The sequence below is a fragment of the Cyprinodon variegatus genome, unplaced genomic scaffold, assembly GCF_000732505.1.
Source record: "Cyprinodon variegatus isolate N-32 unplaced genomic scaffold, C_variegatus-1.0 Scaffold325, whole genome shotgun sequence".
Taxonomy (NCBI): Eukaryota; Metazoa; Chordata; class Actinopteri; order Cyprinodontiformes; family Cyprinodontidae; genus Cyprinodon; species Cyprinodon variegatus.
The window spans coordinates 767,182-778,664 of record NW_015150778.1 but is presented as its reverse complement, the minus strand read 5'-3'; the positions used below and the strand labels follow the sequence as shown (position 1 = coordinate 778,664).

The window sequence follows — 11,483 nt, the reverse complement described above, 5'->3', positions numbered from 1 at the left end:
ATATATATATATATATATATACTTTTGGACTAACTATTTGGACTCTGTTGGTGGTATATTTTATTTACTACAACCATAAAGCCACTTATGGTGGATTTGGAGCAGGTTACAGGAAACTAATTTAAAGCATCGGTTAAGTGCATAATTTCCCACTGATGCACATCTAACACATCTAACACTGGATTATTTACCTCCTAAATAGTTATTGCTAAATGTCTTTAGTTTGTGCTTGATTCTGATTTTTATATAGTTAGATAACCATTGGTTTACTCAGAAACATTTCTTCTTTGTTTATTTTGAATATGAATATTTTACCAGTAGATGTTTTACTTGCACAATAACTGTAATTTAAAATGGCTAAGGCCCTTTATTTACCAAGTGTTTAACTTTAGTGTTTTTCTGTTATGTCTCGATCTCAGTGATGAGACTAAATGAAGCTGCACCTCCATAAACCAAGTGTGTGGTCTCTTTATATACACCATGTGTCAGACGACAGGCCTAAACCGGTTCCTACGTGGATGGGAGGCCGGTTTCAGCTGGCTGCGTTGCCGTGGAAACGGCCGCCCTATAAATACCGCAGTGAGGCATATCCCTCCGCAGACAGGCAGACCACTCCTCAAGCAGCGCAGTTCGTAGGAAGGAACTGCTTCATTTTAACCCCAGCTCTATCGGCTAATGGACAAACTCTTTGTAAATGCTTTTTAAGGTAAGTTCAGGGTTTTGGTGACTTTATTTAACTAATCGGCGGCTTTAGCGCGGTGCTAATTTCTTCTTTATGGTCGTTAATGAAGCTAGCGACACATTTCCTTTGTTTCAGCAAATGGAGACTTTTTCTCGGTGCCTCCGGCTTTGAAACATTGATAACTAGACTTATTATTTTAGTAAACTCGCTTCAATGCCTTTAAGGTTGTTTTTACATATTTTAGTGAGTTGGTTTCATAATGAATTGAAACGCAGAGTCGCCTCATGGCGTTAGGCGCTCCAACGGAACCGGCATGCGACGTCATCGGTCGCTCATTGGTCAGGCTTTAGGTAGAGGGGGGTCCTTCCTTTCTGATTGGACGGTTTCAAGAGGGGAGGGACTTAACGGCTCTTGTCTTTCATTGACTTTTTTTTTTTCTTCCTTTGGTGTCAAGTTATCATAAGTTATATAACTTTAAAACCACGTGAATTTATCGTTAGATTTCCAGGTTTAGGCGGATGATGCACAAAGTTGTGACTTAAAAGATCTTGTTAAATGCTTAGTTATTGGTGAATTAAATTCTGTAGGATGCTTAATGATAAACTTTTGTCCTTTCAGAATCCTCACTCTAGGAAGGCAAAGTCCAGCTGCTCAGCAGGCCCAGGCCTTGAGTTGTACCTGAAGGGGTTTAACTTCACTGGTGAGCCACCTTGGCTTCTCTGCACCTGAGTGACGACATCTCCCAATTCCAAGTCTTTCATATCCGAGTAAGGGTGATGGGTTACGTTAATGCTCATCTCTGTCTTATTGCATGCTCTATTTTATGCCTAGCCTGCAATAAATGTGAGCAATCAGCTGAGTAAAAGATGCTTTTATCTGAGTAATGTTTTTCTTTCTTTGTTTTTCCTCAGTCTACGTGTGAGAAAACGATACCAATCAGGATGAACACCACTGCACTGTCCAAATGTGACTTTTCCTTCCTTGAAGAGGGCTTCTCTGCTCGGGACATTGTTGAGCAGAAAATCAATGAGTCATCCTTGACAGTAAGCATCCTGTGCAGTTTATGTAACGGACAGATGGCCCTGTTTGGTTTGTCAGCAGGATGTGCGCTTTAAAAGTGCAGCTCTACCTTTTTGTTTTGTCACCTTCAGAGCGTTAATATTTATACTAGACAGGACTGATGCACACTGATCGGTTTCTGAAGTGTAATTTATAATCTGCATTTTCCTTCAGGACGATAGGGATGCATTCTACGTCTGTGACCTTGGTGATGTTTTACGAAAACACCTCCGCTGGGCGAGGGCGTTGCCTCGCGTCACGCCGTTCTATGCCGTCAAGTGCAACGACAGCCAGGCGGTAGTTATGACTCTGGCATCACTGGGAACTGGCTTCGACTGCGCCAGCAAGGTGCGCTTTTAATGCGTCACAAATATGTAATAAAGGTTCAATCAATTGGGCCAACCTTTTTCATTTATTTTTCTCTTCCTGACGTTCTGTGTCGTCATTCTATAGACGGAGATCCAGCTTGTTCAGTCTCTTGGAGTTGATCAAAGTAGAATCATCTATGCCAATCCCTGCAAGCAGGTTTCCCAGATAAAGTATGCGTCTGCGCATGGCGTCCAGATGATGACCTTTGACAGTGAAGTGGAACTGATGAAAGTTGCTCGCTGTCATGATGATGCAAAGTAAGTATTTGTTGTTTGATGTGTTTTGAGCTGTTTTTTTTTTCTCTTTTATTCATGTTCCTGTTCTTTCAGGTTGGTTCTGCGTATTGCCACAGACGACTCAAAGGCGGTGTGTCCCCTAAGCGTGAAGTTCGGGGCTCCTCTTAAAGCCTGCCGCGGTCTCCTAGAGAAGGCAAAGGAACTGGGCCTGGATGTGATCGGTGTTAGTTTTCATGTTGGCAGCGGCTGCACTGATGCTGAGACCTACACCAAAGCTATTGCTGATGCTTGCTGTGTCTTTGATATGGGGGTGAGTTTCTTAGAAATATCCACCTTCAGATTTACTTGGATTTTAGCTCTTTAAAGAGTTCTGAATCCTAATGTTGTCTTTTTCAGAGAGAGCTGGGCTTTACCATGGATCTCCTGGACATTGGAGGAGGCTTTCCTGGTTCAGATGACACTGAACTCAAATTTGAAGAGGTGGATTTACTTTTTACACTTTTGTTTTCTCAAAAAGTTTATGTGAAATTAGACTGACTTTTGTACTCTTTTTATTTTGTTTAGATCACAGTAGTGATCAACTCGGCCCTTGATAAGTACTTTCCAGTTGACTGCGGGGTCAGGGTCATCGCTGAACCGGGACGCTTTTATGTAGCTTCTGCCTACACTCTGGTTGTAAATATCATTGCCAAGAAGGTCATCATGGACGAGGACTCATCTTCTGATGGTAACGATCTTTGGTTGAACAGATGATGAGAGTTGACTGTTTTGGGCTTAATGGCTGATTCAAACATTATTTTATTTTTCTGTAGAAGAAGACGAAGGGACCAGTGACAGAACTCTGATGTATTATGTCAACGATGGGGTGTATGGCTCCTTCAACTGCATCCTCTATGACCATGCTCACTGTCTGCCAACGTTGCATAAGGTTGGGAAGATTTAAAGCTTTCTCTTTAGGGGGGGGGGGGTGCATAACAAATTGAAATGGTTTCATTTTTATTTTTCCTTACAGAAACCAAAGCCAGATGAATCAGTTTACCCTTGCAGTATATGGGGCCCAACATGTGATGGTCTGGATCGGATAGTGGAGCTGTGCACCCTGCCTGACCTCCAGGTGGGCGACTGGCTGGTTTTTGAGAACATGGGTGCCTACACCGTAGCAGCATCCTCCACCTTTAATGGCTTCCAAAGGCCTGACATCTATTACGTCATGTCCCGTCCCGCCTGGTGAGTCTTACACTCAGATCTACTTAAGAAAATGCAAGTTTTTATTTTTTGTGCTTAACTTGTGTCCGTCTCATCTTTAGGCAATGTGTGCAGCAAATCTGCTCTGAAGGCCTTCCAGCTCCTGCAGAGGAGTCGGCTCTGTTCGACTTCCCATCGTGCTGCGGCAGAGAGAGCAGCTTGGAAATGCCCACGAAGCCCTGCCCTGCCAACGTGGTCTAGAACACGAAGCAACGTTCCTTAGAGTTAGCATCTTTGAATAATAATATTATTAATAAGCAGGTAGTGTTCATCAAGTTCCAAACATGTTAAATGAGGCCAGTTACTTGACATGAGGGGGGGGTCATGTTGATGCACACATTTCAATGTTCTGTCCAGAAGTAGGAATCAACCTTAAGAGGCTGAATCAACTCAGACCGTCTATCTACCAGAAATAAATAAAATAGCAGCTTTATTAAATGGATCTGCTGCTAGCATTAGTTTAGTTCACTAAATGCTTTTTCTTTCCCATTTCAGAACGGGGGGGGGAGGTTAATAATTCTGAGGTAAGATGAAGCACAGCTTTGAGTGAACTTTTCAGTAGCACTACTGTGACTGTTTAGATTGCAGACAGCGTTATCTGTGCTGACTGACCTGCTGGGTCAGCCGCCATGTTGCCCTGCTAGCTACTTAAGCATCAGTCAGAGGTGGAATTCAGATCCTCTAGTGGCTGCTATCATTATCTTTTCCATGATCACCACTTCTGAACAGAACTCAAGTGTTAATCTTTAAGATTAGGAAAAAAGTTTTCAGTTTTGATCAGTCAATATATTTACATGAATTGTTAGTAAAGTGCTTTTGAACAAAGCAGAGAAATATCTTCAAGATTAACACTTAAACATGGGGACTCAAAAAGCAGACTGCACCCCCTCTTTTTTTTCTCTATTTTTAACTTGTGGAATTATATCTATTCATAACAATTTTGACAAAGTTTAACGATGCATGTGAACTGGATATGAAAGACGGGGATTGCACATTCATATCGCTTTCCTATGGAAACTTTTTGAAGTTTTGTATTTTTTTATTAAATAAAGTATTAGGTGCAGAACCGCAGCATGTGTCGTGGTTCAAACATAGAAACTGAGAATGTTACTGAACCAGCACAAGCCTCAGGAGCTCCATCTGGTGGCTGTTTTTAGTTTTTACCCTCAAACTAATGTAAATGGTAAAAACTTCAGATCCGTGCAAAACAAAATAAATGATACAGATGAACATTAGTTGCATATCAACAATGCTCGCTGGTAAGCTTGGCCACAATTAATCTGTAATGGTAAAGAAATGTATTTATTTATACCGCTACTGATGTGATGGTTTAGCTTTAAAAAACCTTTTGTAGCAATGATGCGATTGTGATGGACCATAAAGTAGAGCAGAATTACGCTTCATATCCTGACAAATTCCTGCGATGGACGGGCGACCTGTGCAGGCTGCACCCCGCCTCTCGCCGTAGGCAGCTAGAGAACGGCACCAGCCCCCCTCGCCACCCCACCTGGGCTAAAGCGTGTCAGAAAATGGATGGATGGGTCCTGAGAAATTACAGTTTTCATTCTTGTCTCTCTGTTGGTGTCGTATATCTTCGTACCAGTGTATTTATGGAGGAGAGTTTTCCAATGTGCTAACATCTATAATCTAAAAATTTCCTAATTCACTCCTTAAAACTTTGTTTAATGTGTTTTTATTAAAGATTATAAATGCAGTATAGAGGAGGGACTTTTATTTACAATATTATTGTAGCCATTGGCTGCCTAATCAGAAGTGCTCCAGCATTGCAGTAACTTTGGAAAGCAATCAGCAGCAAATGCTGCTTCGCTTTCTAAGTCGCTGTTTAAGGGACATTTTGGGCAAATTAGAAAACAGCTCACAGATATTTGCTTTAATTATTGATACATAATTGTATAAAATAGAAATTGAACAACAGTTTTTTAAGGCTGATTATTTTCACATTACTCTATCTAGTCCCTGAAGCATTGCAGATTTTTTTTTCAAGCCGTTATTCCTTTTATTTCCTCCATTTACATGTTAAACATAACAACGAATGTTGCACAAGATTAGGAATATAAACACTAAACATTTTTTAATAAATGAAAGAAAACAGGAATCTATACTGAATGGACAGGCTGAATATAAAACATAACAGCTGATAAAAGGAAAGAAAAAAGCCAATATCAGCAGAAAGTTTTGGTCTATTCTGAGTTTAATCTGAGTTTAAGACCCTTAACCCCACACTGCTCTTGGGCGCCACACAGTGGCAGCCCGAGGGGGTTGGTTAAATGCACGGAGGGAATTTCTCCAGTGTGATATCAATAAAATTCAATTATTATTATAAACAATAGATATTGAGAATGCTTTATATTTTGCAAAATATAAAGACATTTCAGAAGCATGTCACACATAAAATGTATTTACAGTAGGTAAAGGCCCACCTTCTCAACACAAACATTTAAGCACAAGTTATGAGCGTCAAATTAGTGCATTTTATATATATGCAGTTGAAAAGATTTTTAACACCAAATATAAATCACTAAGATCTCCAACTTAACTGCCTTAGCAAATACCTCTACAGAAATCTTTAAAGGCAGGACAGAGATACCCGCTATTGGAGACTGTAAAACATTTCTTTTTTTTTTTTAAATGAGTTGTCCTACTAATAAATGTGAATTAGTCTGCAAGCTAAATCTTTTACAGCATGCTATAAAAAAAAAAACCAGATGCTTCAGGAGTTCTTCCAATAAAGTACAAAGTTTAAGTTTTACCACCAATCTGTCAGATCAAGGTTGGACTGACATCACTACTTTTCAGTCTGCAATGCCCTTATAGGTACCATTGACTGAAAGCATCGGGGAGATTATTCATATCTATGAAAATTACATGTAAAAAAAAAAAGAAATATACAAATCGTGTTTGATAATTAAATCTTACAGCATAACTAAGCCTCAATCTGAGAAAATACACATGTATGCAGATGTATAAGACTGCAGAGTAACTATATGTCAGCTTCTACTAATATTTTGTTTTCATCAGATAATCTATAGATCATAACTGATTTTATCATGAAATATTTATACAATAAGGCTCTTTCTTCGGCCCTCTTACTGTGCTCATTTGTAGATAAATGACATTGATATAAAATGGTTTAACTCAAAGTTTTATGTTGAGGAATTTCATTGAAATAGTTTGCTGTGTATTAATTACACTTTCTCATGCAAATGCAATAAAGCATACTTATTAATCATATGTTTGTTTGTTTTGTGATAAATAATGTGCATTGTCCATTTTTAAATTTGCTCTGTCTTACTTGAAGTTATGAAAGTCAGATCCAAATATGTCGCTAAGTTATAAATTGTGCTGTACAAAAAAATTCCACAAAATACACTAAAACAGGAAATAGCCTTTGCAGAGTGACTTCTTTCAGATTTAATTGTTTTAAACTTAACACTGCGGTTGTATTATTTTGTTTTTCTCTTTTAATCCCCAGAGGCAGGAGTGGGAAACCAGCACTACATCATTTTGTCTTTCAAGTGAAATATTAACTCCATTCTTTTGTCCTGGAAGTTCAAATATTGATTTAATCAATTATTAAAACATTTTACTAAAAGCAAGTTTAGGATTTCCACTGTGTTGACAGAAGGAAGGATTTAAAACTTTGAATAAATCTAAATAAATACACTGAATGGAATCCAAGGAAGCAAGTCTGACGATATATATGACTAAACCTTTGCCTTTTTTGGTTGATTAGGATTTCTCAACATTTCTTTCTTTGCTAAATGCTTAGAATAATGAAGCTTTTTGGAGAATACATTTTTCTCCATGGAACTTCAGAGGGTTACATACTCCTATTTAAAAGTTGTCATTTAAACTGTGTGGCTTAAAGACCTTGTTGTCTTGGAGTGACTTTCTAATTTAGCTAGATGACCACTCACTTTGTAAGACCCATTTGTTCCCAAGCTTGAAGTTTCTGGCTCCAGATGTTGGTTTAATATTTCCACATGATGTTCCACCTACAGATTTCCCAAAATGAAATCAGTCCACATGTATTGCTGTGCATCCTCAATTTCCTAGATTAGCATGCTGATAAAAACTCTGCTCTTCTACCTACTTTAAACATAACGTTTATGTAACCCATTGGTTATTAACACATAGGTCAGTATTACTATTCTGTTTGTTGAATATTGTTTTCTGCATAATATCACTTGATGAAGCATTTTCTTATTTTCCAAACCAGTACGTCTGAATTATGTTGATATCATTTTGGATAATCATCACTATCGGTTAATATTTAGATTCCAAATATCGGTGTCATAGTAGAAATTAAAAGGTTGCATCCCTGTATAGATTGTATGTAAATAAATGGCTTTACATCTATTGTTTTGCTGCTCATCCAAAATCAGGACAAAGTATGATCATGATGATGTTACCACAGGTAGGTTTTTCCTCTCATAATGTTTTCTAATGTACTCACTGATAGCATTCTGATTATTAATGTCTTTTCTGAAGAGGATAATATAACACTTGGGAGCCAGGTGACAGCCAAGAATACTGAAGCAAGAAATGAGAATGGCCATGCCGCTTATAGCGGATTTATACTTTCCTTCCATAGTGAGGAAAATTGGGAGGAAAATAATCCATATGATTAAAAACAGCACCATGCTCAAAGTGATTAATGTCGTGTTTTTGTAAATGTCAGGTAGCTGTCTACCTCTGAATGCAATAATGAAACAAACAAATCCCCAGAAAGAGTTGTAAACTACTGTTACTGCAAAAAATATGAAGAACTCCTTATGCATTTTGCACTGGTACAATATGGTTGTAGCTTTCTGCACTTTCAAAGGACTATGTGGGAGAAGAATTAGCCAGGCGATGGACAACCCCACCTGCACACCAGAGATGATCACCACCACAGCTACTGGGTGGTTAAGCTTCTTAATCCTTAAGTAAATCCTCTGGTCGAAGCTGAATCCCACCATGATCTGAATGAGGTTGGCCAAAATACAGGAGATGCAGAGAGAAAAAGTGATGCCAAAGAGAGGAATACCTACACAGGAATGTGCTGTTGGTTTCCCTATAAAGGTGAACGTTAGGCAGAAACTGAGAAGCAAAGAGGCGAGCTCCACAAAACACAAGCAACCTCCAATTGCCTTAACGATGGGAGTTCCACAGTGGACACCGATGATGATAGCAATAAGAACTGTAACAATTATTGAAAGCACGGCCATTATGCTCAGGATGATGGCGAAGGGGTCTGACCACTCAAGAAACTCGTCCGTTTTATTCACGCAAGTGTTCCTTTTGTCCTCTGGTGAGTACTCCCACTCTTTACATTTTAAACATTTTGTATCTGCAAAGAGAAACAAACAGACAGAGAATATCAGAACAAGATTAAATACAAAGCAAAAACTTAACTCTAATTTCCCATTAGACCGGAAGTAAAGATTGTATGACTATAATTTTACTAAAGATTGAAACAAATGAACACACAAGCCAAAGATCAGGGGTATGTAACACTTAATCCTATCTTAATGTATTCAGCTTTGTCTCTCTTATAAAAGTAGCTTTGGACTGAGTTTCTACTGTGACTATGGATCAATCTGAGTACCTCAGATTATAGCTTCTATAACTTCACCTTTCATGAAGTCAACAGCAAGAACTCTTTCCACAGTAGGAAAGGAGTTAAAGACTGTTTGGGTGAATTTGAACAAGCTCCACCCTCGCGGACGTCAATATGCATCAGACACGCAGATGAATGACGCTGGTCAAATTCGTACTACAGGCTCCCAGAAAAAAACTACAAAAAATTAGTTACACAAATGAAGGGAACTAATGAAGATGTCTGTTACAAAACCCAAAACATGTGAAGCTGATGACACAATTTTCTGTGTCTTACAAACTACACGACACAGTGTATTTTGTTTAGACTCTGTGAGAGGGGCTGTGCAAATAGTGTCTGTCACGTAAAGGATTGTGGGCAGCTGTACTAATCCTGGTGCTGGCTACAGATTTCAGGAGGTCCCTATCCTAACCGCTTACTAACTGGAAGCATTTTTCGGATAGCACTTATGGCAAAACACAGCCTACGTGGCATTGGCATCCTCACCGATTAGAGGTATTGGGATTGAGACTATGTCTAACTGTATGTGTTCTCTTTTAGTCTCTTCAAGACTTGAATACTGGCTCAGAGCTTATCTGCAAGGGTTTATCTTCTAGATTTCTCTGTCCCAAAAAACTGGGGCTGCACGGTGAGGTAGTGGGTAGCGCTGTTGCCTTGCAGCAAGAAATTTCTGGGTTTGATTCCTGGCCAGGGTCTCTCTGCATGGGTCTGCATGTTCTCCCCCCTGCAAACGTCGGTTCTTGATGGGTACGCCGGCCTCCTCCCACAGTCCAAAAACATGAGTTTTTGTTAAGTTAATTGGCTTCTGTAAATTGTCCTTAGGCATGAGTGTGTGTGTGCGCATGGTTGTGTTTCTTTGTGTGTCTCTGCGTTGCCCTGCGACAGACTGGTGATCTGGCATTGGCCTCATCGCGACCTGACAAGGACTAAGCGTGAGAAAATGGATGGCTGGATATCAAAAAAGTACTGATGGATAAGTGTTCCTATGTTCCTTTTAGGGTGTATGCTTAATCCCCATGCCAGAAGATGGTTCATACCAAGCCAAGTTCTACTGGAGGTTTCTTTCTTGGGAGATTTACTCCCATTTATACATATTCTGTATGAGAGATGAAGTCAATGACACATTGCAAGCAGTTGTCCACTGCTGGTACAAACTCAGCCAGGTGTAGTAAGTTCTGCCAGACTTCACTGGGTTTCTTCAGATAGAAAACTTTTAAATCGACCAATCTGGATGATTTGATTAAACTGACTGTGAAGTATCTTGTGATGACAAGGAACTTTGCTTGTCCCACTGGCGAACAGCATATCCTCCCAAATGCTTTCTTTTTTTTTTTGGTCAACAGCGCCTTGTGACAATTAACTCTATCAATTCCAAGTGAGTCCCTTGGTGTTTAGTATGTTTACTTATGGTTCTCTTTTGACCTCTTGAGTGAATCGTTAAGGCCCCTCAAGGGGAATTTAGGAAGGCCAGGGAGTTTTAGAAGGTTCAATCTTTTTTTTTTTAAACATTTGAGTGTAATAAGTCTCTATGAGGTATACTGCCCACAGCCTTGATAGTAGCTGGCAACCCTAACCAGAACTAATAGATGTCATTGAATTTCTTTTTAAACTTGACTAAATCCCCAAACTCCCAAGCAATTTTTTAGCACTACTGCAGATTGGATTTGTGATGTCTTGACACAGTTTAATCTCTTATAAGTCAAATGAATTTAGCTTTGTAGACTATATTTCTAATTCATGGTTGAACAAGGGCTCTGTTGGTGTAACTTACTTTTTATTTTGTTATTTGAAATCATTATTACATGTAACAGCTATTTGTGAAATATTTAAGTTAAAAAAAGAGATAAATACTTTCGTGGCACTGTATGTATGTTTATATCAGACTCTTAAGTTGTCAAAGGAACTGCAGAAATCCTAGAAATACTTTTTTATTAAGTATCATATGCAGTGATATGCAAAATCTCAGCCTCTCAGACAGGCCTACTAGTTAAGGAGAGAAATTGTGCAATGTCTTTGTTTACATTTTTTATGGAAATACTGTAACTATAGAAAACAAATAAAAAAACAGCACTGACCATTTCCAAATGAATATTCTTCAGATGAACAGTCACTGCATTCATGGCAGCAGCCTCCCCTTTCCTTTGATTTCAGGATTTGTCCAGGTTGGCATTTTTTGGAGCAATTAAAAACAGAGACCTTTGAAAGACAGTATAATTAGCATATGTTCATCAGACATTGACTTTATAAATTCCTATCTCTTCCTTACATT

At 38.9% G+C, this 11,483-nt stretch overlaps 1 protein-coding gene across 1 annotated transcript; it reads left to right on the top strand.

Annotated features, from left to right (window-relative positions):
* The first annotated feature begins 587 nt into the window (after positions 1-587).
* odc1 (ornithine decarboxylase 1) lies at positions 588-6,492 on the top strand. Its single transcript, XM_015384865.1, has 11 exons — positions 588-706; positions 1,301-1,449; positions 1,594-1,725; positions 1,916-2,089; positions 2,195-2,367; positions 2,440-2,656; positions 2,743-2,826; positions 2,911-3,073; positions 3,159-3,274; positions 3,359-3,573; positions 3,654-6,492. Exons 3-11 carry the CDS (start codon positions 1,624-1,626, stop codon positions 3,790-3,792), a joined length of 1,383 nt encoding a protein of 460 aa, XP_015240351.1. The 5' UTR covers positions 588-706; positions 1,301-1,449; positions 1,594-1,623; the 3' UTR covers positions 3,793-6,492.
* The last annotated feature ends 4,991 nt before the right edge of the window (positions 6,493-11,483 follow it).